At 35.6% G+C, this 25099-nt stretch overlaps 1 protein-coding gene across 2 annotated transcripts; it reads left to right on the forward strand.

Annotated features, from left to right (window-relative positions):
• The first annotated feature begins 5218 nt into the window (after window positions 1-5218).
• Window positions 5219-18563, forward strand: LOC140890939 (ATP-dependent Clp protease proteolytic subunit-related protein 3, chloroplastic). 2 transcript variants are annotated; one of them, XM_073299117.1, is made up of 10 exons: window positions 5219-5669; window positions 6272-6373; window positions 7468-7590; window positions 9013-9072; window positions 15185-15281; window positions 15365-15438; window positions 15823-15876; window positions 15964-16047; window positions 16148-16247; window positions 18302-18563. In XM_073299117.1, exons 1-9 carry the CDS (start codon window positions 5415-5417, stop codon window positions 16223-16225), a joined length of 927 nt encoding a protein of 308 aa, XP_073155218.1. In that variant the 5' UTR covers window positions 5219-5414; the 3' UTR covers window positions 16226-16247; window positions 18302-18563. The 2 variants fall into 2 exon arrangements, with proteins under 2 accessions (XP_073155218.1, XP_073155217.1); XM_073299116.1 differs by having other exon boundaries at window positions 5221-5669; window positions 16130-16247.
• Window positions 18564-25099: the final 6536 nt, after the last annotated feature.

A 25099-nucleotide genomic window follows, 5' to 3' on the forward strand; every position in this document is an offset into this window, starting at 1 on the left:
ATTGCGAGATTTTGGGTTTCCTACTATGATATAAGTTAATTATAATAGAACATATTTACAATGTTATATTTTAAGAAGTGGACTAGGACCCTTTGGGTTATTAAAATATAGAATATTTTAAAATATTGTTGGACCGGGCTTGTAAGACTAAAAAAAAAGAAATAGAAAACTTAGAGTAAAAAAAAGAGAGAAGAAGCGTTAAAAAAATGCAGAAACATTAAATAAAATGAAATAAAACCAACCACACCCTTATCATTTCATAAAATTTCATGAATTTTTATAAAAGCATAGTTTTTGTGAAGAAATAATAACATATATAAGTAATAGATAGTTAAACCGATCCACGGGATTCGTTACTTCCGTTCTTAATGTAAAAATTGAAAATATTTAATAAAATATTTTAAAATATCAAAAACGCCTTAAAAGATCATAAAAATATCATTCAAACGTCAAAAAAAGTTTTTTAAAAGAAAAATAGGGAAATCCTGGCGCCTAGGCGCTAATGAGTCCAGGCGCCTACGCGCTAAACATGCTTTGGCGCCTAGGCACTAATGGGACCAGGCGCCTAGGCGCTAAACATGCCCGGCGCCTAGGCGCTGGTCATGCTTGGCGCCTAGGCGCCCGTTCTACCGCCTAGGCGCTTGGGCTGTTTTTTTTGTAAAACCAATTATTTTTTTTACATCCGAAAGGTACTTTTATGATGTATTAAGGTGTTTTTAATATTTAAAGTTATTTTATGAAAATATTTTCAAGTTTGTTGTCCAAAACCGTTGTTTTTTTCCCTTTGACAAGAGTTTTCACTAAAATCGTTGTTGTTTGTCATATTTCAATGAAAAAAGACAACGATTTTTAAAAAACGTTGTCTTTATACGTGTCAAATACAACGGTTTTCAAATTGTTGTCTATGAGAGGGTTTTTATGATCTACGACAACTGTTTTAATTAACTGTTGGCTATGTGTGGGCTTTTGGGGCGTTTAAAACCATTTTCGTATGTGCCTATATTTTAGCTCTACGACAACGTTTTTTTTTCTAATTGATATCTTTTTACCTTCTTTTTTTCCCCACACATAAACACACTTGATAGCAGTGTTTTAAAAACCAGACCGGACCGGCTGGTTTGACCGGTTCGACCGGGAACCGGTCACTGTTCCGGTCCGGAATACCCCTAAAAACCGTTTTAACGGTTCAACCGCTCAGAACCGGTCAAAACTGGTCGAACCTGCCAAGAACCAGCCAGAAAACCGGTTGAACCGGTTTTCGAATTTTTTTTATTTTTTTATAATTGTTTTTTTTATTTTAAAATCTTAATTTAATATTTTATTATATATATACACATGATTATTTGAAATTTGTACTTCATTAAAAATATTATTTTTCTATTATTATATTTTTTTAATTAATTAATTTATTTTTAAAAATATAGGATATATAACTATAATTAATATTTTGAATATATTTATATAGTTATTTATTTTTTAAAAATATAGTATATATAACTATAATTAATATTTTGAATATATTTATATAGTTATTTATTTTTTAAACTATGATAAATATATTTTTGTTTATTTATATACATTTTTTAGATTTTTAAAATTTAAAATATATTATTAATTATATTATATTATATAAACGATTTTCCGGTCCGACCGTCCGGTTAAAACGGTCGAACCGGTTGGACCGTTTTTTTAAGGTAGACCGGTTCGATCACCGGTCCGGTTATGAAAACATTGATTGATAGGAAACAAAAAATATACCCAATGCCTAAGTCTCAACCACGACCTTTTCGCCTCCAACTATACAACTGTAGTATTTGACTCGTATCTCCTTTATCCGGCGTCAAAACTTAAAACGATTTGAGTTGTTTTCTTTCTTACGCCTGTAGCTTTGATTTGAGCCATGAATTGCTATTTTTGATGATTTTTTTTGCCCAGAGCAAGCCCTGTTCTTGACCTATTTCTGCACACTGTTTTTGTTGCGCTTCTTCAAGAAGCCCAACTTTGATCTTGGAGTTTCCGACCATGTGTAAGTTGTATTCGAGGTTTTAAATCAAGAGAAAGCCAGTCCTTATTCTTTAGCTCATTCTAGTCCCTTTTCGACGATATTTCTGGCATGTTCGACTGCTACTCCAGTCCAGCTAGCTACTTTAGCTTCAATTGATTTTGTTTTTATTTTACAATTCACGTTTGAATCAAGGAATTTTTAATTTTTTTAAAATGAAAATTTGGAAATATTCATTGACCAAACATCTCTCAATATTCAATATTTGTGTCCAAATATGAATTTAACCACATTTTTTTTCTTTGTACCTCATTTTCCATATCATCCAATGTTTAACGCAAGTCGCTATAGAATTTCATTGTAACCCATTATAAACTCATTTTAAATCTTTAATTTTTTTCATGTAGGATAGGGGTATCACAATGCCAGTCGTTAATGGATATAATAGTTTCAGAAGGTTGCTCAACGAACATGAAGAATCTTGTGTGCATTTCTGAGATGAAGTTGACTGGCTTAAAATCCCATGATTTTCATGTTCTAATGCAGTATTTCTTGCCAATACTCATATGTGATGCACTGCCAAAACATGTTAGATATGCCATCATAAGATTATGCTTGTGCTTCAAAGATATTTGTTGCAATGTTATAGATGCAGTCAAGTTAGATGAGTTGCAATCTGACTTGGTTGTTACGCTTTGCTTATTGGAGCAGTATTTCCCATTCTTTCTTCGTTGTTATGCTGCACGTAACAGTCCATCTTGTTCGAGAAGTCCGATTATGTGGACCTGTTTACTTTCGGTGGATGTATCCGTTCGAAAGATGCATGAAGGTGCTTAAGAGTTATGTAGGCAGTCAAAAAAATCCCGAAGGTTGCATAGCCATCCTGATTTTTAAAGCCATCGCACAATTATTAAAGTTAATGGCCATCACATCACATCATGTTTTTTGGCAGTTGTTGATGAATACATTCTGAAGTTTCCGGATATTTCCTCATACAATGCTGAAATTTAGAATTATGACGTTTGATTGATTTTTTGGTTTCTTTGAGAATCCTTTTCATCTGTGGATAAGAGTAGTTTTCTTCAAAACTCTTCTGCCTCTTATCATGACAGTCAATAATGATTTGATCAAAATTCTTTTTTTACTGTATGTAGCAGAAACATCTGAGACAAGTATATTTGTGTTCTTCCATTATAAACCACTCTTTTTAATATTTTCTTTTAGTGACTCTTTTAAAGAATCAAAGACTTTGTCAATAGAAAAGTCTATAATTTCTTCCTCAAGATCTTGCGCATCCTGTAACATTTGACGATGGAATTTAGTATCACTGGATTTCGAAGCCATAGAAGTATCTGATTTTGAATCTGAGTAGAAAAGATTCCTACATAAATCTTTCTTCATTTCTTCAAGATATAACTCGACCATTTTTTCTTTTTAATAAATCGCTGAATATTTTTGAGTAATAATTTTGAAGGGAGTAGGAGTCTCTTTCTCTTTTTTATTCTCCAAATCATGCTTATAAGCTTTGATTTTTTCATCAATATTTTGAATAGTTTCATCACCATATATTTTTTCTGTTTCTGGGTCCTCTCTCATAATTTTTTCCCAGAATTTAAATGTAAATTTTGAGTTCTAATAAAAATTAATCTACAAATTAAAAAATATAGAAAATAATTAAAATATCAAATTTTATATAACAAATAATGAATTAATCATAAAAATTAATTATTGTTATTTTCAATTTATGATCAATAAAATATTATAAGTTTTGTCGTGTAATATAATAAGTTTTTATTTAAAAATTTAATCGATATGATTTTAATTCTCGTGATATTTTGTAATTAAAATTCAAAAAATTTTGAATGATAAAATTTTTTATTTTATTTTATTTTAGGAGGGGTGTATTGATTCTTAAAAATAGAAAAAAATATGTTTGTATATATATATATATATATATATATATATTATTTTTAATATAACTAGTATTTATGTGGCAAGAGTATAGGCTATTTTAATAGAAATGAAAAAAAGTGTGAAAATGTCCATCCAAATTTTTAGGTTCAACCAAATACAATTATGGACATTTTATTGTTGTGCCTTTGGCTTTAATTATTGTACTTAATAGAATTCTATGAAGTTTTTAAAAGTTTATTGTCATTTTGAATATCTCTAGACTTTTGTAAAGTTTTTAAAAGTCAAGTTTGAATACCACATGACTTTTTAAAATTCTACAAATGTTAATCTTGAATACCACTAAACTTTTATTGAGTATATAAAAGTCTAGATTGAATACCTCTAGACTTTTAAACTCCACAAAAGTCATTAAAAGTATAGAACCAATACACCCAGGTTTCAAATTTTGTATTTAAGGATTTAATAGAAGTCAATGGAGATTTATTGACATTTTGGATACCTATAAACTTTAATAGAGTTTTAAAAAGTCAAGTTTGAATACCACATGACTCTATAAAACTCCATGTTGAATATCATTAGACTTTTGTAGCAAAAGTTATTAAAAGTTTAGATTGAATGCACCCCTAAATGATTTTAGGGGCATTTTGATAAATTGGCCAAAACAAGGAATTGAAATAAAGAGCACGTTTTTGTCAAGAATTGAGAACAAAATTTTCTGAAATAAAGATTTCAGAGGTATATGTTTTTGTTGTTGGGTATTTATCACAAATTTTCCAAAAGGTACCGCCCTTAAAAAAAAAATATATATATATAGAACTATAGATGAAAATTTATTTTTTTGAATACACCCCTAAATCTGTCTGGCCATTTAATATATAGGTCTGGTCTTGTTTTTAATTCAATAAAAAGGACTCTTGACTTTTTAATTCAGTCCAAGGGTCTCCTCCCTCCCTCCCTTCCCTCTCTCCTCTTCAAGATTCGAACCTGACACTCCTCTCTCCTCCTAGACTTTAACCACTAAACAACCAATATTTTTAATAATAATATTACACAATAAAATATATAAACAATGGTTTGGATGCCCGGCTTGGTCGACCCAGGTTTGGGTCAACCCAGGCTTGGTCGACCCAAGCTCGACCCAAGCGATCGATCAAGCTGTCAAGGCGATCGACCAAGCCCGGTCGACCGCTTGGGCAGTGAACCGAGCCCAAGTCTTGGTCGACCGCTTGGGCAGAAAAGACGGTCAACCGCTTGGTGAATTTAAAAAAAAAAAAAAAAAAAAAAGAGGGAAAATTAGGAAGGAGAGAGGAGAGGGAGAAAAGAAGATAGAAAAAAAAAAACAACAACGCAGATACGTGAAAGAAGGAGGAGGAGGAGAGAAAACATCAGAGTTCTATCTATTGAATAAAAAACATGCCCAGGTCTATATCCCTATTTTCCCTCTAATCTGTCCCCCAATTCTTCCAAAGACGCGGTGTTTTCGTTTCTCGCTCAATCCATGGCCAACTGTTTGGGAGCTCCAATGGCTTCCTCCTTTACCTGTTCACCGTCTCTCAAACGGTGTCGTTTCAGGGCAATCAGTGCCTCCAAGATTCGCTTGCCTCCGGTGAACCCTAAGGACCCCTTCCTATCCCAGCTTGCTTCTGTGGCTGCTGCTTCTCCCGAAACCCTACTCAATAGGCCTAGAGACTCCGATACGCCCCCGTTCTTGGACATTTTTGACTCTCCAAAGCTCATGGCTACACCTGCCCAGGTACGCTCCCTGCTTCTCATTTATTTCCACGGACCCCATTGTTTAAAGCTTTGTAATATTGCACGTACATTGTTGCGCTTTTTAATGTCTTGTGTATAGTGCTGAACGATTCAAGTAAGTTGAGTATTCTTTTAATGGATTGACCCTGAACATTTCAGAGATATTGACAAGGATTGAAGTTCACGTGTAAAGATTTTATAGAAGTCTGTTGTGGCATTTAATTGTAGAGTTACTGAAGATTTATGAAATTAATTAATATGACTAAATCGAAGTCTGGCACTAAGCATGCCTAATGTGGCCCCTGTTCAAAATGTCTTAATACGTCCTCTTTACTCAAACTCATGGAATCGCTTGGTAACTAGTAAGAGCATCTGCCTAGAAATTTCATATAGTAGAAAATAGGGAATTTGACCACTCCATTGTTGGGAATCAATTGGAATCACGCCCCATGTGAAAGCAAGAGTTTATGATTTTGAACATGATTAAAAAGAAATCATTGATTTATTTTTGATTTTATATCATCGGCGTATTTTTAAAGGGTAATAAACTATTGCTTGATACTGCACTTTTTTCACCTGCAATCATCTTGTTACTTGAAATAGGTGGAGAGGTCCGTTTCGTACAATGAGCATAGGCCAAGAAGACCTCCACCTGACTTGCCTTCATTGTTGCTCCATGGAAGGATTGTATATATTGGCATGCCGGTTGGTGGATCACCTTTCCTCTTTGCGATGGTCTATCTGAATTTGAACTGGCAACTTGTTATAGATCACGAAAGAACTGACAGAATTAGGACAAAAGGTTTCTTTGTTGTCACACACATGAGACATCCACTATGTATGATGACCCAAATCAGCAGTATAGCTTTTCTTGGCCATGCTTTATGGGGTGATTGTGATTTTCTGGAGTGATATGATTACTATTCTCTACCTTCTGATAATTTTGCTGGCTCAATACTAAACAGGTTAAGTTAATATGGCGAAATTATGTTTTGTTGCGAAGAAGCTCCCTGCCTGACCTGGGTTCTTATTCAGCTTTCACCTGCCCTTCTGGGTTAGAAACATTTATTCCCCACCCACCCGAAACACACATGAAAACGGAGGTGGTTGGAGAAGTCCCGCAACACATACATATTATTTTTCGGCATTTGTAGTTTTAATATAACCACCTTGTAAAAGTTATTGTTCATAATTTTTAATTATGGTTAACTTTTATATTGTATTATATGGGTTTTTTCGATGAATTCTACCAATCCATATCTTATCTAGAACAAATATTTTTAGAAATATTGTGGTTCCGTTTGGACATATACTTATAAAACGTTTTTATAAAAGTGTTTTTTAAAAACTTTTTATAAAATGTTTTTAAATTTGTTTTAAGAATAAATATGTGTTTGGACATAAATATGTGTTTGGACAATTCTATAAAAAACATTTTAACATTTCAAAATTCATGTTGTTCATTTTTGTCATCCATGGTTCCATGCTAAAAAGATCTAAAACACTTTTCAATTGTTTTTAAAAAACTATACATGGAGAACACTTTTTACAAAATAGTTTTCAAAAACATTTTACAAAAATTTTATCCAAACACACTTTAAGTTTTTTTCATTTATAAAACACTAAAAACGTTTTTAAAGTATATCTTCAAACCGAACCTTTGTATTTGTATGTTATCATTACACAACTTTATGTTGTTTGACTACACAAGACAGTTGAAATTTTTTATCTCAACTTTTCTTAGGATGGAAGCAGTTTCTGATTTCACTCAATTTTTAAGTAATAATTTAAATTTTCAGTTGGTTCCGGCTGTTACGGAGCTAGTTGTAGCTGAACTGATGTACCTTCAATGGATGGATCCTAAAGAGCCTATTTACCTGTACATAAACTCCACTGGAACTACTCGTGATGACGGTGAAACGGTGAGCCTTGAGAATTTACTGTCATCAGAATGTTTTGAACTTGACGATCGAATAATCCTTATAGTTTCTATCTCACCCGCCCAGAATTTCTAAGCTCCGCTCACGGTATAAGAGATTTGCATCGATGTTATTATTCTAACTGTGGCTAGACGATTTTGTATTGGTCTCAGTTCAGTAACTTCAATCCTAGCCAAATGATTGTAGGCATTATCTCAATCTCGATCATTACTGAAAGATTGAAGCTTAAGCTCCAATTTGTGGGACCAACTTACTAACGAGCTCCAGTGAAATGCCAACACCAGCTTATTCTAACTTTCTTTCATCTCACTCATTATTTTTGTGATTGTGCATCTAATTTTCAGTTGCGTTTCTTTTGTGTTTTTCAATTTTGCTCTCTCTTTCGACATTCTAGAAAGTTACTGTTCGTGTTTCTCATTCGTCGAAAATAATTTTTGACTCATACTCTATTTTCATCTCTAGTGGTGGTCACACATCGCTTTTTGTTGTTCGGTTAGAGCATAGTTGCCAAAAGCGCTCGCTTTAAGCGCAGCGAAGCGCAATGCCTGTGCTTCAGTGTGCGTCAAAGCGCACGCCTTTCATAAAGCGTGTCGTCGAAAATAATTTTTGACTCATACTCTATTTTCATCTCTAGTGGTGGTCACACATCGCTTTTTGTTGTTCGGTTAGAGCATAGTTGCCAAAAGCGCTCGCTTTAAGCGCAGTGAAGCGCAATGCCTGTGCTTCAGTGTGCGTCAAAGCGCGCATGCCTTTCATAAAGCGTGCTCTTTTTTGCGCTTTGCTTCACATAGAAACGCATTTCAGAGAAAAAAGCCTATTTTTTTTTAAACAAAAATCTGATAGGTGTGAAGTTGTCTTTTAAAGTGCAATTTATTCTCACCCCCACATCACATTGCCCCCCCACAAACACAACTGCCTTTGTGTCACCTCTTCATTTACTTTATGCATTTTATTATTTGATATTTTAAAAGAGAAGATTATGATGATTTCAATATTTGATATCTTATGTTGCATATATTTTTTTTTGTAAAAATGAATTTATTTTTTTATTTTTTAGAATATTTTTTTTTGCTCTTTACTTCCGTAAAGCATGCAAAGCGGCTTTGCGCCTAAAGCCCGAGGACACTTGAGCACTTTAATGTGCCTTGCGCTTTTGACAACTATGGAATAGAGGGACACGGCCATAAATATCTGCATTCTAGAATTTACTTTTTAATTTTTTTTAAAATTTTAATATTCATGTCAAGTCTTGTTGGTTATATTTGGTTATCCGATTGTTCCTTTTATCATTCTTTCTTTTGTTGATTTTCTGCCTTTAACAGTTTAACTTGCTTAGCCTAGTTCCACCATGTTCAGAACCAGTTGAAAGGCTAATGTTATCTAATGTGATGATTTCAATGCAAGGTTGGTATGGAGTCGGAAGGATTTGCAATATATGATGCTATGATGCAGTTGAAGAATGAGGTGAGGTTTTCTGTGTGACTTCCTACCTCTCGTTCGTTAGGGTGAATGGTTTATTTACTGTACATGCATATATGGACCACCTGGTTTGTTGCGCTACATATTTACATTTGAGCTTGTTGGAAATCCATCAATCAACGTATTCGAATCTGGTTGCAATATTGTAGTTATTATATGATCTTTCCTTTGTATTTTTAGGTAGTGAAGATTATAAATAGAGGAGTAGAAATCTATCAAATATTCAACCATAATTTGTTACCTTTTATCGTAGTTGTCATAAGCTTCAGCCACAGAAAAACGTCAAGTTTCTTGGGGCTTAAAGAAAAAAGCGCATGTTTTAAGGAAAAAAGTGCAATAAACAAAATATTATTAAAAAACTAAGAATAAAATAAAGTTTTGAAGATGTGATAGATGAAATATCAATAACAAAATAATCGTCATCTTCATATTCCAAATCTACGTCATGATCTCCATCTCTTGCTTGATTTGTGATTTTGTATCCATCGGTGTCTTCATCTTCATTTTCCAAATCTACGTCATGATCTCTAGTTTCATCATCAATGTTGATCTCTTCATCTACAAGACTAGTTCGATCCAAAAATTGCTTTCTTTTTGTTGAAGTGGATGATGATGCTCCTTTTGAAGTAGTTGCATTTCGAGATCGAAAGGCATATGCACTTTCACCAACCGCCGTTTGTGCTACACCACTCCAGTTTCATCTTCATAGACAAAACCGTTATCATTCTTTATCGCTATCATCCAACTTTCTCAACAACAATTCGTTACTATTATCTATTTCTGACAAAGAAATAGGACCGATCTTAACAAGGCACTTAGAGTCCTTGAACAATTTACTCACCGACAAAAGGTTACAAGTGAGTGAAGAACAAATTTTAGACTGATAGCGTTGGACAACTGAACTAAATCCTTGCCTGCTATGGAGGAATAAAACCCATCTGCTATCCTCACTTTTCGGAACCAAAACAAGGTTAATAGGTTTTAAAACAACGGGGACAACTTGTGATGTGATCAGATGCTCCTGAATCAATTATCCAAGGAGCACCAAGATATTTGGAACGACTAGTCAAGGCTTTAGGGTTGTTACCTGTCTTGGCCAAAGAAGCATTAGGAGTACCAGATGATTATTGGATTTCAATGGTTTTAGAAGATAATCCACTTGTTCTTTGTTGAAGGGATGAACCACTGCTTCATGAGTTGTTGGGTTTCGATTGAATATGCCTTTTTGCTTATTTTTTCAATTTGCTGGTTTACCATGAGTTTTCCAGCAAGTTTCATGAGTGTGCCGAGGCTTTTCATAGGTATCACAATAAATGGAAAGCTTTTCATGTATTTTCTTGTCTGCATTTGCCTTACATTACATATAACAAGGGCAGAAGTCTCAATTATTACATCTCCAGTCAATGTTTTCTTTCCAAGCATCTCAAGTCTGCTACTTTCCTCTCGTCAAACTTCAGAGAAGACCTCACCCATTGATGGCAGCGGTTGACGTCCAATGATCCTGTCTCGCATTTCATTAAATTCAGCATTTAGCCCAATAAGAAATGTGAAATTCCGATTGTCTTCTACCATTTTCTTGTGGTGTTTGCCATCAAGACCTCGCCACAAAGTTTTTAATGAATTAAAATAATTTGTGACATTATCTTCACCTTGACGAAACTGTCCAAGTTTTAGCGTCAGTTCATAGACTTGGGTCTGATTTCCCAAATAGGAATACATCTGGTTTACATTGTCCCAAAGTTCTTTAGCTGTATGATAACACATATAAATTATATAATTGACAGTCTTCAGTCATTGAATTGAGCAGCCATGTCATGTCCATCGAATTTTCCGCGTCTCAGGTGCGAACTTTGGTTCCTTTTTTCCTCCAGTCAGGTAGCTGATTTTTCCTCTGCCTCAGATATACATCCTTACTGATCGAGTCCAGAGTAGAAATTCTCCTCATTCAGTCTAATAGTTGAAATTTGGAACAAGTGCTGGTCAGAGAACGGTACTCGAGTTTCAGAGGGCTTTTGTTTGGTGCACAGAAGAAGATGAAGACCCAGATACAGTTTCCGACATGGTGAGGGACGAGTAGGGGTAAATGCCACAGGAAGGGATGAGGCATGCAGGCTGTGGGCGACAAAGGCAGTGCAGTTGCAATTGAAAAATTGCAATGGGATGAGTGGTGGAGGCCATCAAACGAGATAGAAAAGGATGGGCTTTGAAGAATTGGGCTTCTCTTTTTCCTCTCATTGAAGGATTGATTTTTCTCTTTGATACCAAGTAGAAAAGGTTGAATACTGCCTTGAATATCAGAACTGATTACAAAACTTTTAAATAGAGTGTACAATGTAAAACTAAAGGAAAAAAATCTGTGCATAATTAAAACATTAATCCAATCCCTAAAATCCGGTCTTTTCTAAACCACAGAATCTTCTATACGATGGACGATATTCTATTCAACACGCTCTTCTCTCCAATGCTAAACTTGGCTGCATCAACCTTTTCCGATCTCGATCCCGCATTGATAACTCCCCTACTAAAATCACCAAGACCTTTCGGTATGATCTTCTTCAAAAGCATGTTCTTGTAACCCTCCGGAAAATGTTCTGACCTGCCCAATAAAGTAAATGAACCACTAACTGCCGAATTAAAATTTTTCCTGACTTGATTGTGACTTACAGTCAAATCTTACCCTCCTAAATTGCAGGTTCAACTATGGCTTGATTCCGAGAAACGGTGCTGCTAATCGTTTGGACACTCCCAAAATTATCCTCCACAAGTACTCTTTTTGAACAATCCACCTTCACTTGCTTGACTCCACTTGGTTCGCCAACTCCCGAAGCCACCCTCATCAAGCTTTCCTCTCTTAAAGCCTCATTGACCCCCTTCGAAGTCCCCTGACTGGCCTCCTCAACCGCTTTACCGCCTACTACCTGTACACAGGGAATGTCTATCTTGAAATGGGTTTGGTGGAAACCTAACTATGGCTTGATTCCGAGAAACGGTGCTGCTAACCGTTTGGACACTCCCAAAATGATCCTCCACAAGTACTCTTTTTGAACAATCCACCTTCACTTGCTTGACTCCACTTGGTTCGCCAACTCCCGAAGCCACCCTCATCAAGCTTTCCTCTATGAAAGCCTCATTGACCCCCTTCGAAGTCCCCTGACTGGCCTCCTCAACCGCTTTAACGCCTACTACCTGTACACAGGGAATGTCTATCTTGAAATGGGTTTGGTGGAAACCTAACTATGGCTTGATTCCGAGAAACGGTGCTGCTAACCGTTTGGACACTCCCAAAATTATCCTCCACAAGTACTCTTTTTGAACAATCCACCTTCACTTGCTTGACTCCGCTTGGTTCGCCAACTCCCGAAGCCACCCTCATCAAGCTTTCCTCTCTAAAAGCCTCATTGACCCCCTTCGAAGTCCCCTGACTGGCCTCCTCAATCGCTTTGCCACCTACTACTTGCACATAGGGAACGTCTATCTTGAAATGGGTTTGGTGGCAACGTAACATGGTCCACCAGTATTCGATTTGGAATGGGTCCAGAAGATGAACTAAAATGTAACAAACTATTGATAAAACCATCCTCCGGACCTATGACTTTGATTTTAGCTGCCAATAGATCCCTTAACGAACAAGTATCTCGATGAACTCCCAAAAGACCCCCACTTATATCACCTCTGACCCTAAAAGTATCAATCATCCAAAGCGTCCATGGCAAACCAAAAATCCTGATGAATTGTTCCTATAATCAAACAACACCCCCTGATTGTTAATTTCTTCACTCCATCTTTCAAAATTCAATGAAACTCTCATCTCTAATAAACACCTTTTCAACCTCATGTAGAACACTTTATTTTCCTCGTTCGGCTACCACATTGCGTTATTTGCTTGAAAAGGGAAGATCTCAACCCGTTTTTCACTGTCTTGCCCAAAACTGACATCACCCTTTCCCAAGAGATGTTGATGATTACCTTCGTAATAATGAGTGCTTCGTTCCACTTCCAGTCCTTAACTTGAAACCTGCTTAGATTTTCTACACGTTCTGTAATCACCGTCTCATTCTTCTTAAAAATCGAACATTGGGCTTGATCGAACTTGGATAATTCTTTGGAAAGGTACTGCTACTGAAAGAAGCTTCTTTGGATCTTCCTAGCAATTTAGATGGATGAATCGCCATTCTTTTCCACCCCGAACAAGCTGAACTTACTCGATGTGACAATATGATGCTTGAAAACACGATGCCTGAAACCTTCTTGTTGAAGCTTCTTTAACTCCAGAAAGCCTCCATTCTTGTTCCCAAATTTATGCGTGGTTAGTACAAAATTGTCCCCTACGCGACTGGAATTTGGGTCTGAATTAGGTTCTTTGATAAGATCCGAAAGCTTTGAGGCTTGAGCACACCCAACTAACTCCTCGAAAATCCATCTCCAAAAATTGCATTCGCGATTCTTTCATTACTTCTAACTGAGTTCCCCCGACTGCACAATGTTATCTGAAAAAGATTTTGTTCGATCTTGAATTTATCCTCCCGGTGCACAATAGGAATGTTTATGAAATCTCTCATCGACTGAGAAGCCACAACACCGACCTTAACCATTGCTCAACACTAAAGCCCGCAATAAACAGAGAAAGAACCCTCCAAGGCCGAAACCCACAATGAGAACTGACCAAGAATTTGTCACCAGTAAGACCCTCCAGGCCCACACCTTGTTAGAAATTGACTTGGATCTAACTCAACTCAAAAGCTAGCTCAAGATAGAAGGTTTGCCCTTATCTATATTAAGGGCTCCCATGAATTCTATTCTAACGATGTGGGACAATATTTCAACACACTACCCACATGCCCAGGAATGAACATCTATCTGGAGCGTGGAGATATTAACGGGTGACCTAACTATAGGCAGCCCAATTATGGGCGATCCAACACACACGGAGGGCCTGTGCTCTGATACCATGTTATAAATTGACTTGGACCTAACTCACCTTAAAAGCTAGCTCAAGAGTTGAGGGTTGCCTTGTCTATATAAAAGGCTTCCAGGTTATTTAGCACACCTCTAAGGTTCAAACCCAGATTAATAACTTAGGATCTTTTCCTTTGTATTTTTAGGTAGTAAATCTTGTAAATAAGGGAGATATTCAACCCTAATTTGTTAGCCTTTATATTGTAATTGCTCTTAACTATAAGAGTCCCTTGAACTCATTCACAGAAGTAAGAGTATCTTTTTCTCCTCATATATTTTCCAAGAGAGCTTATTAAATAGGATGTTTGCTATTTATACTATTTGATTAGGGAGGCCATTAAAGTATCATTCAAATTCTGAGTCGTACAATAAACTGTATTTGTTTATGAAGATATCCTTGATAATTGATGTGATAATTAGGTGCAGGGTTTTGTGCTAGGAAGGCAATAATATACATTCCTAATTTATTATATTAAAAAAATCTTCCTTGTGTTATCCAACAGTATCTCTTGACATCTTTCTGACAATATCTTTTTTCGGCTATTATCGTGCAGTCTCTTGTTATTGTCATTAGTCCCCGCAATCACGATTCAGCTGCTTAAGTAACAAAATTTGAAAATACAAAATTAATCATGCATAACTCGTGGAGTGTTTGTGTGAGGTGGTACAGAAATTGTTACGTAAAAAGGTCTTGTTATGTAAAAAGGTTGATTATATTGACTTCTGTTCCAGATTGCATATCTTGTTTTTTGAGGATCTGTGAATCAGCTGTTAATTGTAAGATTGTGATACAAGTAGAAGGGGCGGTTTATGTTTTTGTACTTGTTTTCCTAGCTCTGGCTGTGAATATTAGTCTGTTTTGCAAATCATGCTCCTGCTCCCAGGAGTAGCTTTTTAACATCGTGATTAGGAAATTTATTTTTTGGTGTGTGGGTGTTAAATTCAATTTCATTGCTCTTTTGGAGATTTTTTTGCAAAGAAAAACATGTTGTTCTAGTCATATGATAAAATCTGGTGTGTGACATTAGTTCCTTTGCCTTGTTTCAAATATGCATATTTGTGTGCTTTTAACTTCCTTTAGACGATATTTAGCATTTACTTTGTGTTCCACAATCCCCTTAAGTTCTAATCTTGAATGCAGATCCACACGGTTGGTGTTGGAGCTTCTATAGGTCATGCCTGCCTTTTACTTGCTGCTGGAACCAAAGGCAAACGCTTTATGATGCCACATTCTAAAGGTTTGTTGTAAAATTGAGCTCGTGAAGTGAATTTATATTTTGCCTCGTTGTAATGTGTTCATGGGATAATTATTCTGTTTCAGCTATGATTCAACAACCTCGTGTTCCTTCAGCTGGATTAATGCCAGCCAGTGATGTTATCATTCGTGCAAAAGAGGTAACTTGAGCTCTGTCCTCAATTTTCATGTTGAAAAATCTTAGGATAACATTGTACCATGAACAATTTCCAGTTGCAGTGAAGTAATTTTCCTGAAATAAGGTTTTTGGTATTAACTCCCGATTATGAACGTATATATGCTTTCCAAATTATTTTTGGCTCTTTTAGTTAATTGCATTTGTGGACCACTTTTGGTTCGGTAATACAAGGGCTCATAAAATATTAAAAATATTTAATCACTGCTTCCAGACTTCAAGTATTGTCTATCTACTTTTATTTCTCAATATTTAAATCCTGTGAAATTAACACTGTTTCTCTATTATATGCAACAGTAGATACAATCCAATTTTTCTCTGAAAGCGATTTACTGAATTTCTTGTTTAGGTGATAATAAACAGGGACACTCTTGTTAGCCTCATAGCTAAGCACACTGGAAATGTAAGTTGACACAGGAAATTTTATTTTCGTTTCTGATGGAATGATGCCAGCAAAAATGAATCAATGCATCATCTGTTTTGCAACCAGTCAGAAGAAACTGTATTTAATGTGATGAGAAGACCGTTTTATATGGATGCTACTAAAGCTAAAGAATTTGGAGTAATAGATAAGGTGGGATGCTGACAATTTCATTGCTAAATAATTACTGTAATTTATGCTGGCTATTGGATTAACATAATATGTTATGATTCAGATACTTTGGCGTGGACAGGAAAAGATTATGGCAGATGCTGCCTCACCAGAGGAATGGGACAAGGGTGCAGGGATTAGAGTCCTCGATGCAATGTAGTTTGTTCCTGAATATTTTGTTGGTGAGCCTTTTCTCTTTATGCACGCACATATATGATATATCTATACATCTTTCACCTTTTTTTTTCCTCGGCTAACATTTTATGAAAAAACTTCTTGGGCTGAATATGTGACAACTGACACATGGAAGAAGGCAAAACTTGTTTTGGTAGTTAGGATAGGCAAAAAATGAGTTAAATGAACATTATAATAACTGCTTTGGATATCTGAAATAAGAAGATAATAATTAAGTCAACATATTCGGAAGAACAAAAATGGGTGTGAAAATTTATTCGAGCTTTTTTAATCCCGACTTTTAACACTTTATTTGTGTGTTAGATGCTGGTTACTGGCCTCGCAGATATTAAGTGTTTTAATAAAAAGGTCCAAGCCCGTTAATTACACAAACAAATACATAGAACTACTTTCATTCCTCCCTTACCCAATATTTACGTAAACCTGAGGAGAGATCAGAAGAATTGGCCGCCTCTCACCATATACACACACACCACACGAAATTTTGAAGAAAATTCAAGAGGGTTGGTGTCTTTTGTCCTGTGCCGCGATCTACACAACCGTATAAGTTTTTTGTGCGTTAGAAATGCAAAGGCATGTTTTTATCCATTCTTTGCATTGTATGTGGTTTAAAACACGAAAATACATGAATTCATGCATCATGTTCATGATTTACACATGCTGGCTTGGTTTGTAAGTTTTCTGTCCAAGGGCTGTTTGAGGGGCTGCAACACGGTTCAAGGGACAAGTGAGGGTTCCTTAAGGTCAGGGTTCAAGGGGGCTCGGCCTGGTGGTGGCCGAGCATTGGCCTGGACGGCCGCATGGGTAAGTAACCCATGGTCGTGCGCAGGTTTTAGGTGAAGAAGGCCACGGTCGAGCCATGCACTGCATGGTTTAGGCCATGGACTGGTCCAGGAGGGACCGATAGGACCCTGGGGTGGTCCTGCAGTCAGGGCTCCAACCAGTGGTGGCCAGAGCAGGGCGCCAATGGGATGGAAAGGGGGCTGCGCAGGTTGAAGGAGAAGAGAGCTAGGGTTTTCAATTTTTGGGCAGCTCGGTCAGGGCTTTGGCAGGTGTGTCCGGGTCGGGTCAGAATGTTATTTGGGTCATATCATGTGGGTTTGGGTCCCGATTATTTTATTTTGGGCTCGGGTAATTCGATTAGAGGCCTAAATGTTTTAATTAAATGTTAATGAGCTTGAGTGATTAATATGCACTAATGGGCTTAAGTTAGTAATTTAAGTGAACCCATTAGCTTGTCATGGGTCTTGTGACCCATGAGAGCTATTGGGCCTATTTGTGTTGGGCTAAGTTATTGATGGGCCAGTCTAGGTTAATGAGCTTAAGTTAGGGGGCAGCAACTCCAACGGGTCCGTGGCAAGTAAAATAATCCTTAAATATATATTTAATATATATATGTATTATTTTTATATAAGTATGATTTTAATGAATAATAAATTAAATATATATTTACGGGCAAATTTTTAACGATAATGAAAATGATTTTTTTAAGCTCATGATTCATGCATTTATTTTATGAAACGATTAAGGGCAGATAAAGAAAATATTTTTGGGAATTTGATGTAATTGTGGCAACTCATGGGATTGGAAGTCGGGATATCGGGCCCGATGACCTTTCCACTTATGTTCATGGCTTATGGATTCGACGGTAAGGGCTGATGAAGTGGCAGCATAGAGGCGAAGGGAATCCACGGTTTAAGGATTGGTAAACCTCACCGCCACGTACGATGGTTTTTAGATTGATCAATCGCTAATGTTTATGGTCACACATCACTGATATGGCTCACATTGATTATTTTACGATTATGACATGTCGTATTTATGTTATGTATTAAGATTATGATTATGATTACGATTATGATTATGATTATGATTATGTTTACGACTCAGCATTACACGTTTTTACGAGCATGCATGCATAAGACACCTCAAGATATTTTATTATGATATGTGCTTGTGTGCGATTTTATTATATGGTATTTTCTATTACTGGATGGAACATGCTGAGCCTTTAGGCTCATTATATTTAAATGGTGTGCAGGTGAGTTCGAAAATAGTGTTGAGGATGTGGTCCCTACTGATGGTGAGGACGTCTGAGCATCCAGGGCAGCTAGCACTCGTGAACATTGCAATGTTATGATACGACTTATTATGTGATTTTTAATACATTATTATTTATTTCGCACATGAATACTATTTATTTTATTTGATTTGCATGGTTTTGAAACTGTAGACGACTGTATGGGTTTTGACGATGGATTATGATTTATGTATTTATGTTATATAAAACTTGCATGCATGGATTTTTAGTTATGCTGGAGTATTCGAATTAATTGCATGCAAATGTATATATGACGCACTTTTCTTTTTCTTTCTTTTAATTAACTTCTAAGCCCGACCCAAATATATATATAGTCTAATCCATAATTTAATTCTAAGGTTCAGTCCACTCCTTAAAATAAAATAAATATATCTCTCCATATAACCCACAAGTCTATAAAAATAAATAAGATACATTTTAAACGGCTTACTGTGTTCGGGTATCTCTTCACTTGAATGAATCCAAACATCGTCTTCTAAAATTTTAAAATCTCAAAATAAAACATGTTATAAATATTATAATTTAATCTAACAAACAAAAATCTCAAAATAAAACATGTTATAAATATTATAATTTAATCTAACAAACAAAAATTTCAACTCTTAATCTTTAAATAAATCAGACATGTCATGCATGTGGTCAGGTTGATTACTTGAATTTCAGGGCGCATGGGGCGGATCCAGGATTTCATGTTCGGGTGGCTGCGTTTGCGTACAAAATGACGAAAATAATTATTATATGTTTTTATAACTTTCAATAACATTAATATAATTTTTTAAAAAATAAATATACATAATACATAAAGTTAATATTAATTTTTTTTTTCTCAAAAGTGGAAAACCAAATGTTTTTAAAAGATATTATCGATTATATATCAAAATATATCGTTGTATATATCAGAGTTTGTTGTCTTTTTATATTTTATAATTTTTCTTTTAATCTGTAACCAATAAAAAATGCTAAGCGAGAGAAACAATCTCAATTCACAGAGATGTTTCATTCTATATATTAGCAAAATAATAACAATAAAAAAGTAATATGTAACGTCATTCATTCAATGAATTAAGCTTTTATTATTTTTTTTTTATTTTGCACGTATAAATAGACATTACTTTGTTTTTAGTTCAGGTCGATGAGTAAGTTTTTCAATTAGAAAAAAACTATCGCAACTTGCAAGTAATTTCATAAGATTCAAAATCAATGCGGTATAAAGAAATAAAATAATCATATATAGAACAAAACAAAAACATAACGAAATAGATTAAAGAACTTACGAAACCAAATGAAATTACATAACCAAATTTTGATGTTAAAAAAACCAAAAATTATCAAATTTGGTTTAAAAACAATGAGATCATCACCTACCAAAAATCCCAAAAGCTCAAACCTTAAAATCACTTCAAATATGTGAAAAATCGAGCAAGATGTGTATTGAAGTTGAGTAAAATAAGAAATTAATAAATTAATCGTATTTAATTATTTTAAATAAAATATGGTAAATTTTTAAATAAAAAAATTAAAAAGTTGTAAGATGTTTAAAATATAAGGTGCTAAGTTTTTAAATTAAAAAAATGGTAAAAGGGTTTAAAATTCATAAAGATGCTAAAGTGAAAACATATAAAAATAAAAATAAAAATAAAAAGTGAAAGAAGGTTTTGGAAAGAATCGAACCCTAAACCATTACCTTTCAACTTTAAAATAATAATAACCTCAAAGAAATAATATAACCTAAAATATAATCTTAACATAAAAACTTACAAATTTTGCGGTGAATTTGTATGAGATTTGCGTAGTGAGAGTGACGCTTATCCCGGGATCATGCTCTGTTACCAAGTTGTCCTCATTTTTTAGAATAATATTTAAGAATAATAATTTAAACTAAGGTAAAAAGCTGACTATTTTTTTAAAGTGGGGAATGGATGGAACATAAATTAAAATAAAATAAACTCCTTAAAATAAATTAAAGTTTTCCAATCACTTGCAATAGTGCCAAAAAAATAGTAAAAAGTTAACATAAACATCTAGGAAAATATTCTGGCAACCAATAAAACTTAAATTTGTCTTTCAAAATAAAAATAAATATCATAAACTGTTTTCTAAAAACTGCGGAACTTCATGGTCTTGTATAGGTGCCCGCACTTGACCACCATCCTCATCAGACTATCATCCTCACCTGCACCGATGAAGTTTAGTGAACCTAAAGGCCAAACAAATATTAACAGAAATAACAAATACATAAATATAAACTTTAAAACTTTCTTTTTCTTTTAAACATTTAATCATCTTAATTTTTTACATACAAGCATGCACACGCAAACACACAAACCTCCACTTTTCTTTAAAATTTACATCTTTACTCTTGACACTTCAAACATAACACCTCATACTTTTCTTTACACCTCAACATAAACCTCAAAACAATAACACCTCAAAACATTTTCTTTTCTTTTGACCTGTGGCTCAGAAACTTCATCTTCTTTTATAACGGTCGCTTGATCAAGGTAATTATAAAAGGAATTTCAAGTTTGACGGGGCATTATGTCTCGAAGGCCTTATCCAACACGTCGTCATCTTTAGTGGAGGGACATCATGACCCAAAGGCCTACATCCACAATGCTTCATCTTTAGTGGCGGGACATTATGACCCGAAGGTCTTATCCAACACGCCGTCATCTTAAGTGCGGGGCGTTATGACCTGAAAGCCTTATCTTTAGTGGTTGGGCATTATGACCCGATGGTCTTATCCAACATGCAGTCATTTTCAATCGTAACTTTATCATAAGCCATAAAATATTTTTACACCTCTTATTTTCCTCAAAAATCAACACAACACACACCCAAAATAACACTCAAACGAACACAAACGAACACAGAACAGCTCACAACTCTCTCTCTCACACACACACACACATTTGAACCCACCCAAACATATACTTACACACACATATCAGCCCACAACTCACACACATCATCACATAATACACACACTAAAACACGTAATACACACGCTTACGGACCAGAATACACCAAATACATGCTCTGGACACACACACACACGTGAAGAACATACACAAACACACACTGCACACATTACACATGCACACACTTATACAAATGGTATACATGTATTGTTCACGTATACATATTGTATACGTATATAGTACTCGTATACATGTAGTATACATACGTATATACACAATGTTTTACCTCCAAACACACACATGCATTAAATCTTCCGTATTTGTGTATACATACCATCAAATCATCGAGATCAATAAAATTTCATCAAATCATCTTTAAAAAATATATGGCTTTATCGATGTTTCAAAGAAACAGAATATACTTGCCTTTAAACGTAGAATAGATGATCTGAAGACGATTTTGGGATCGGAGCGTGCCCGGAACACGATCGAAAGGCAACGAGAACCAAACCCTAGCCCTAGCCGCACCTTCTCCTCTCGTTCTCTCTTTTTTTCCGACTTTCTCTCTTTTGTTTGTACGTTTTTTTTCTTTTCCTTTGTTGTAATTAACTTCTAAGCCCGGCCAAAATATATATATATAGGAAATTGGGGCGCCAACTTATCTGGCGCCCCATGTGGCTTTTCTTTTTTTTTTTTAATTATTTTTTTTGAGTTTTACCTTGAATTTGGGGGCTTTTGTCGTAGAAATAGAAAAGCAAGAGAGAGAAAGCCAAAAACCCATTTCTCCTTTTTTTCCTCTTCTAGGGCGCGATCTAAATCGAGAGAAGAAGATAAATTTCGGTCTCGGTCTCAGTGGTGCTGGTGGAGGTCTCGATCTCGGTGGTGGTGGTGATTCTGGTGGAGGTCTCGGTGGTCTGGTGGTGGTATTGGTCATGGTGCTAGTGGAGGTCTTGGTCTTGGTGGTGGTGCTGGTGCTGGTGGAGGTCTCGGTCTCGAGGTGGGTGGCTGGGGTGATTTGGGGTGGTGATGGTGCTCGGACTAGCGTGGTTGGGAGTGTGGTGGTAGGGCACAGGGTGTCCAGTCGGCTTGGGTGGTTGGGTTTGGGGCGCCAGCTGAGGTGGAGGTCTCGATGGTGGTGTGGTTGGGGCGGCGGGCGTGGTGCTTCAACTGGTGGCAGAGGTGCTTCAAATTCGGAAGGAAGATGAGCCCAAGGTGGAGGTGATGGTTGGGGGCGGTGGACGGGCTTGAACCGGCGGCGGAGAACGACGAAAGAGGTAGAGGAAGATGGAGGAAGGCAGTGGAGGCCGGCGGCTTTTGTAAAACGTCTTCTTCCAGAAGACGCTGCAGAAAAATTGGACCCAATTTTGGGCCCAATTTTTTAAAAAAAAATTAAAAAAAAAGAAAGAAAAATGAGCTGGCGCCCCATTTTCCCCTGCACCCATGGGTGCAGGGGAACAAGATACATTTTAATTAAACTTCTTACCGTGTCCGGGTATCTTTTCACCTGAATGCATCCAAACATCGTCCTCTAAAATTTTAAAATCTCAAAATAACAGTGAATGTTAAAAATAATATAATTTAATCTAATAGACAAAAATTTCAACTCTTAATCTTTAAATAAATCAGACATATGTTATGTATGTGGTGATTCTGGTGGAGGTCTCGGTGGTCTGGTGGTGGTATTGGTCATGGTGCTAGTGGAGGTCTTGGTCTTGGTGGTGGTGCTGGTGCTGGTGGAGGTCTCGGTCTCGAGGTGGGTGGCTGGGGTGATTTGGGGTGGTGATGGTGCTCGGACTAGCGTGGTTGGGAGTGTGGTGGTAGGGCACAGGGTGTCCAGTCGGCTTGGGTGGTTGGGTTTGGGGCGCCAGCTGAGGTGGAGGTCTCGATGGTGGTGTGGTTGGGGCGGCGGGCGTGGTGCTTCAACTGGTGGCAGAGGTGCTTCAAATTCGGAAGGAAGATGAGCCCAAGGTGGAGGTGATGGTTGGGGGCGGTGGACGGGCTTGAACCGGCGGCGGAGAACGACGAAAGAGGTAGAGGAAGATGGAGGAAGGCAGTGGAGGCCGGCGGCTTTTGTAAAACGTCTTCTTCCAGAAGACGCTGCAGAAAAATTGGACCCAATTTTGGGCCCAATTTTTTAAAAAAAAATTAAAAAAAAAGAAAGAAAAATGAGCTGGCGCCCCATTTTCCCCTGCACCCATGGGTGCAGGGGAACAAGATACATTTTAATTAAACTTCTTACCGTGTCCGGGTATCTTTTCACCTGAATGCATCCAAACATCGTCCTCTAAAATTTTAAAATCTCAAAATAACAGTGAATGTTAAAAATAATATAATTTAATCTAATAGACAAAAATTTCAACTCTTAATCTTTAAATAAATCAGACATATGTTATGTATGTGGTCATGTCGATTACTTAAATTTTGGGGCGTTACAAAAATATTTTATTTTTTATAACATGAATACTTTGAAAAAATATATAAGATTAATAATATATATATATATATATATATATATAATGACAAAATTTGTATAAATATACAAGATATGTACAAAATAATTTACGAAAATGCAATATATTTTTTAAAAAAATAAATGCTTTTAATAACAATGTAAAATTTAAAAAATATTTTTGAAAAAATAAAAAAAACAATGTAAAATTTTAAAAATATTTTTTTTAAAAAAATAAAAAACGTACGATAATATGATAAGTTTATTAGGCTGCGTTTACTTAGTGGGATGAGATTATGAAAAGACCCGAAACTATTACTAATTTTTTTTTAATCCTTGCATGCAAGATCCGTAACAAAAAAAAAAACTTAAATAATATACTCTCATAAATCCATGCATACGCAAAATATTTCAAAACCAATAAAATGTGAAAGAGAAAATATTAAAACATGTGCGAAAATAACTGCTTTAAATCTCCAAAACCACTAAACATAAACTGAGCATCGGTCACGGGTGTACTAGCTGCACTGGATACTCATACGCCTTCATTGCCAGTAGGGACCTTCTCATCATCATCATACACATAATACCTGCACCATCTAAATCTAATGAGCTAGAGGCTCAGCATGCTCTATCCAATAATAAAAATATGAAACCACATGCAAGCACATATCGTATAAAATATCGTGAATATATCATATATGTGCATGATCTTAAAATAATGAATCATAAAAAAAAATATGTCATCATCAGTCATACATATATCATAACTAATCATAATTAGCATAATTGAGCATGTCATAATCATAAAAAAAACTGAGTATGGTCATATCCATGAATGTGCTAATAATTGTGCCGACTGATCAGTCTAAAAGAACCAACGTACATGGCGGTGAATAATCACCTCTATGCCGGTAGTAAACTACCTCTGTTCCAGTGGTAAAACCACCTCTATGCCGGTAGTAGAACTACCTCTGTGCCGGTGGTAAACCACCTCTGTGCCGCCACATCACTTCAATTTCCATAAAAATATTTTTTCATGCTCAATTCTTAATCATAAACATATCATAAAAATATTTCATGTATGCATGCACTTAAAATATGTCATTTTTTTCTTTATTTCATGAAAATTTGCCCGTAAATATATATTTAATTATTTTTCATAAAATTCATACTTACATATATATATATATATATATATATATATATAAATACATGCGCGAATTAAATATATATGTACGGACCATTTATTTCCATAGACTTGTTCGAGCTGCTGACCCACTTAACTTAAGCCCATAAATTGCTAGAATGGCCGGTTATCAATTTAGACGGACTTATAAATTTAAAAATTGATTCATGAACTTAAGC

The sequence above is a fragment of the Henckelia pumila genome, chromosome 3 (assembly GCF_033568475.1).
Source record: "Henckelia pumila isolate YLH828 chromosome 3, ASM3356847v2, whole genome shotgun sequence".
Lineage (NCBI taxonomy): Eukaryota > Viridiplantae > Streptophyta > Magnoliopsida > Lamiales > Gesneriaceae > Henckelia > Henckelia pumila.